This window comes from Malurus melanocephalus, unplaced genomic scaffold (genome assembly GCF_030028575.1).
Source record: "Malurus melanocephalus ecotype Western Australia unplaced genomic scaffold, MMel_1.1 scaffold_1440, whole genome shotgun sequence".
In the NCBI taxonomy this organism is placed as follows: Eukaryota; Metazoa; Chordata; class Aves; order Passeriformes; family Maluridae; genus Malurus; species Malurus melanocephalus.
Genome location: NW_026624672.1, coordinates 4,331 through 9,501, shown reverse-complemented (window position 1 = coordinate 9,501; position 5,171 = coordinate 4,331). Strand labels below are relative to the sequence as shown.

The window sequence follows — 5,171 nt, the reverse complement described above, 5'->3', positions numbered from 1 at the left end:
TGCTAATTCCTGAAACCTATAAAACTTGTACCCGTGCTGTACACGGGTGTGCATTCTGCCATCAAGTTGTGCACCTGGGATCCCAAATCCCGAGGTAAAACCCTTTTTATCCCCTTAACCGTGTCTGTGTCATTATTAAAAACTGSCCTTTCAAGGCAACAGTAGGGAGTGAGATACAGGCGCTGGCTCAGGGTTAGGCTCTGCAATCTCTGCACGATCCGTGTTTCTCAGGCACTCATAATTCCATCTCCTCTTTCCTGTCTGCAGGTGAAAAATTTGGCTGCCTTAACGCTGGTGGTGATGGACTTAAGGTGGATGTGGAATAATTCTGTTCTGCTGAGCTGACAGCGGGAGAGAAGCTGTGAAATGTGGGGTGAGCAGGTGGGCCAAGCCATGACCTGAGAGGGTTCTTGGCTTTCTCTTCACGCCGTCATTTCCCCTTCCTGCCCCTTTCCTGCCATTTTCTGAGGGATGATTTAACAGGGTCACTCAGCTGGCACTGGGGAGGACATTCCTGGCAGGGTGTGTGTGTGTGGGGAGGAGGTGGTGGAGCAGCTGATGTGTGACACTGAGGACAGGCAGGACAAAGCCACCTCCACCAAAAAAACCCTCAGGCTGTCCCTCTGCACTCACCTGGCGCTCACTGAGCTCAATTGGTGCCTCAAATATGGTCCAGATGACCCCCTCGTAGCAGTCAGGGGTGGTGAGGGAGCCTTCATAGCGATAATACCTCCCAAGGTCTTCCTCAGGTGGGAGAAGGGAGCTCAGTGGCAAAGGATCAATCTGTGCTGTTTGCCCTGAAAAAATATCCTTTTAACCCTTGTGGCTGCAGGTTTTGTTCCCATTTATCATCACTCCATKCAGCATGTGAAATCCCTGGCACCGGTGTCTTACCTTTGTATYTAATATTCTCTAATTCATTCAGTAAAGTCGCGTAGTTTGTATTTTCTTCGTCGGCCTGAAAGGGAAACACTTTGATTCCACATCATGCGKTTCTCAACGAGTGTTTGCTTTTAATTGGTGGTTAATAAACCAGAAAAAGGACCACAAGGAAAAGTAACAGCGAGCAGGATGTAGGGAAGGGTGAAAAAAAAAGCTGGCAGAATGCCTGCAGAAGATGGGGAGGCTGAAGTTGTGAGCTGCTGTAACATTGACACAATCCCTCAGCCCAACAATTTGAGGGGGGCAATTGAAGATTTCCCTGCCTACCTTTACAAAGAAGGCCAGCACAGCCAAACCATCTGGGTTTTGCTTGGCTTCTGCCACATTCGAAGCATCTTCTCTGATGTGGACGAGGTGAAGCTGGAACACAACAGCCAAGGGTGATTATTTCACCCTCAGATCTCCATAGCCAACAGTGTTTGTGAACAGAATGTCAAAAATTCCAAAGTTCTGGAGTAAAATCCATGATCCACACACAGTCTCACCTACCTCCATGGGATATTTCTCTCCATCTATGCTGTGCTCTGAGCCAGGGATGTGTTGTGGCTCACCTGGGACTCCCCAGTGCAAATGGAATTCCACTGCTTTGTATTTTCTCCTCAGACCCCCTCCTCCGACTTTAGGGGATGTGCTCAGTGTCACTTTAACTGGGGGRAAAAAACAGGAATTGTTTTAAAGGAGAAAAGCAGATCCTGCATTAACAGTATGTGAGAGCAGAGATGTTCTTGAAATTCAAATTTATCTTMAAATTCTCACTTGGCTTTTCAGACYGAGTGTTGCAGAAATTCAACTCTGYAGAAGCTGAACTCTTACAAAATCATAGATGAGTTTAATTTGAGATGAATTATAACCATGATGACTTCTGGAGTCAGAGCTTTTATACCTCTCAGAAGACCCTGTATTGCTTTATTTCTCTTTCCAATAAAACCCCTTCTATCAAAGTAAATTTGATCCCAGTTTATTTAGATTTAACCATCGTTTTAATCTCCTGTTATCTGCACAGTAACATTTCCTTTGGGCAGGGCTTAAAGATATTATGTTTTAATTTGGAGTAGTGTTGCAGTTTAAGCCTAAATCATACATATTGGAGATATATTTTTAAAATTTTACTTTTTAAGACCTCCACATTAAGCGCAGCACTTTTCCTCACGTAGGAAAATTCCGGATTGCAGCCCCAGAGGAAAATTCTGGATTGCAGCCCCAGAGATTTCATTTCTGTTCTGAATTCCAAATGAACTTGGAGAGTGCATGAGTCATTTAGTTCCTTTGCTTTTTAATCTGTAAGTGGATGAGTCAGATGTCTTTGTGGGCTTTGTTTATTCAGTTCAAGACCTTTGAGACATCGACCTTTGCTGCCTGCCCATCACGGAACATGCCCAGCTCTAATCTCACCTGCAGCCTCTAATTGCAGCTGAGATTTAAGCAATAACCTCCTCATTTCGCTGGAATTGGTTGCCCTCAGAAGGAAGAAATTTTAAAAGCCCAGATTAAAGCCCTAATCCTTATGCATGGCTGGGGAAGATGAGGGTTCTGGGCAATCCTTATAAATATTAATTTTGGTGTAAAAGGGGCTGTAATATGGACACCCTGGAGTATCACCCTGGAATGGGAAAGCCATTAATCCATACATTAGTGAAAAGTCAAAACATTCCTTTTTCTGATGGTCTGCCAYGATCCCAGTGAGAATAAGAATGTTTGAAATTAGAATCTCTGGCTGCTAAAATCTCCCCAGCTGCCTGCTMACCTTTCCCTTTTAAATCAGGAAATATTTGCCACACGCTACTTTCTGCTTTGAGGATTTTGCAGTTAAAATACCCCACCTAGGATTCCTTTAAACACCCACAGGTAATGTTAAAAGAAAACAGACCACAGGTTTCTTTTCAAAGTTGAAGTAATTGAACATAATTCTGTTGGAGCAGCATCCTCAGCGTTGTGAGGAATGGGAGGAAGCTGGAGGAAAAGGAACAGTTTTGCATTATTGCTCATTGCTTCAYTGTTTACTGATTCACCCAGGAGCTGATCGACATCAGACAACTTCTGTGTGCAGAGAAAACAGGTTGGAGTCTGAGAAGATTTCAGCTCAGTATTTAAAGAACTAATGACTTTCCCACACGACGCTTTTCTCCAGCACAGTTCTTTGTGCAGGGGAAAGGACAAGCCCAGGAATGAAGGGGTTTCAGCAGGAAATGATAAAATTCTGCCCAAATTGTTGTCCTGGAGCCTTCTGCCCCCCTGCCCCCAGCCCTGGGGTTTTTTTGGGTCAGAGGGTTCTGGTTCAGAGTTTCTGTGACACCTCCAGCTGTTTCYGCACAGGACCAATTCCTTCTAAGACACAAAAACCACATCCAAAACACCAAAATTTGATCATTCCCACAAACTGCCCAGGGAGCTTCGGCTCCAGGGGCTATCTGGGAGTTCCACTTCTGAAATGGAAGGGTGGCATYTCATCTGAGCTCCCCTGCTGCTCTCCAGGAACAGGGAAAGAATGAGGGAAGGCACAACTCCATCCCCCARGAGCAGATTTGGGCAGTACTTGCCTGTGTGACCATTATTTTCCACATCCCACTTCGCAGAGCCCTTCACATCATATCCTTCAAAAGTCAAGGGYGTAAGGCTCTTGTTATAAACCACATTTCGGGTGACAATGTTGACAGGGGACTGTCTGCTCCCTTTGCAGGCTGCGTTTATCTGGTGCCATTGAGATGGATCTGTTTAAGGATGAAGAAAATATTTCTATTTTTTTTTTTTTAAACAGACAACAAACCCTTGAGAAAGCCAAATCACCAATTCTTGCTTGGAAAATTGAAGACATGACCCCAACTTGCTGGGGTGAATTTCCTCTGGTGCACATTTGGTGATTTTTACATTCGTATTTTTACATTCATATTTTTACATTTGTGTTTTTACATTTGTGTTTTTACATTTTTTTTACATTTACTTGTACTTTTTCACATTATTCTTGGCTGAAACAAAACCAACAGTTACCACAAACACCAATGTCTCCAAAATACCCTGTTTAACACTGCCATGTACGAATAATGTGACCATGATGCATTAAAGGCTGAATTCTGTGAATTTTTGCATTATTTCTCYCAAGAACCCCTTGGCAAAACAGAAGAATCACCAGTGGGATTTTTGGAATAATAACTTGCTGGGCAGTACCTTCACACAGTGGCTGCTCACACTTCTGGGACTGATAACACCAATGGCCTCCCACTAAAAAAAAACAAATTAAATAAAAACATCAGGTGAGTGAAAAGTTGTACAAATTATCCCCCCCCCCAAAAAAAAAACAAAAAAAAAAAACCAGCAGGGAAATGGACTGGCAGCTCTGCCCTTTTTAGGTCTCATCCTGCTCTTTCATAAATCACTTTATATCTGTGAATATCCCCCAAAAAAACATTGCTGGAGGAATCTTCAGCATTCTGGATCATCAGAATTCTGGATGGGTTGCAGTCCCAAAGAATTTGATTTTCAAACCTTGGCTCCCTCAGCTTTCTTGAGGCAAAAGCTCCACATTTGAATATAGGCAGTGTTAAATTAAATTTCCTTTTATCAGCTCTGCACTTGCCAGCCTTTCACAGACGTGTAAACTCACTTATGCAAGAGGACTTATCTCACCCCGTTCCAGGAACTCTGTAAAGGTTACTTGGAGGAATTCTGAGAAGTGAAGGATCTCACTTCCTGAAAGAACCTGCAGGATTTTTAGTCCAACTCACCTGGGACCCCAGAAAAATTCTCCAGTACAACATCTGAATTTCTCTTTTGCATTCTCAAAAGAAATCCCAAATTCAGAGGGAAAAAGCTGATTTAACTTTATGTGTTGATCTAACTTGGGGCTGTTTTGTTTATCCCAAGTTGTTTCAGTGGCTCTTTATTTATTCTAAACTTTAAATTGACTTTGACAGGGGTAGTTCTCCTTGGCTATTTAACTTCAATCCATAACAATTCAAACCCTCTCATAATCATGATTAATACCACAGCTTCTGTTTGCTTGTGATTAGTAAATGATAGACATTTTAATAAATGGCTAATCAATTTTAAGGATAATTATGGAGGAGCCCTGTCACTTGACTGGTAATTACCTTAATTTGTAATTTATAACCCACCTGCTGGGAGGCTCAGAATGGCTTTTACCACCTTTATCTTGATATCAGTGGCACAACAATGGATCCATCCATTAAAGATTTAAAAGTTATAAACAGGGAATTGTTATAAAATGTGAGTTA

At 42.6% G+C, this 5,171-nt stretch overlaps 1 protein-coding gene across 1 annotated transcript in view; it reads right to left on the bottom strand.

Annotated features, from left to right (window-relative positions):
• LOC130586986 (carbonic anhydrase 4-like) overlaps positions 1 to 4,713 on the bottom strand; it is a 7,808-nt gene extending 3,095 nt beyond the window's left edge. The window contains exons 1-7 of the mRNA XM_057387930.1: positions 4,662 to 4,713; positions 4,105 to 4,158; positions 3,480 to 3,650; positions 1,432 to 1,589; positions 1,210 to 1,302; positions 895 to 958; positions 634 to 797 (exon numbers count right to left, since the gene is read on the bottom strand). Of these exons, the coding sequence (XP_057243913.1) occupies positions 634 to 797; positions 895 to 958; positions 1,210 to 1,302; positions 1,432 to 1,589; positions 3,480 to 3,650; positions 4,105 to 4,158; positions 4,662 to 4,713 (756 nt within the window). The remainder of the gene's footprint in view (positions 1 to 633; positions 798 to 894; positions 959 to 1,209; positions 1,303 to 1,431; positions 1,590 to 3,479; positions 3,651 to 4,104; positions 4,159 to 4,661) is intronic.
• Between the last annotated feature and the right edge of the window lie 458 nt (positions 4,714 to 5,171).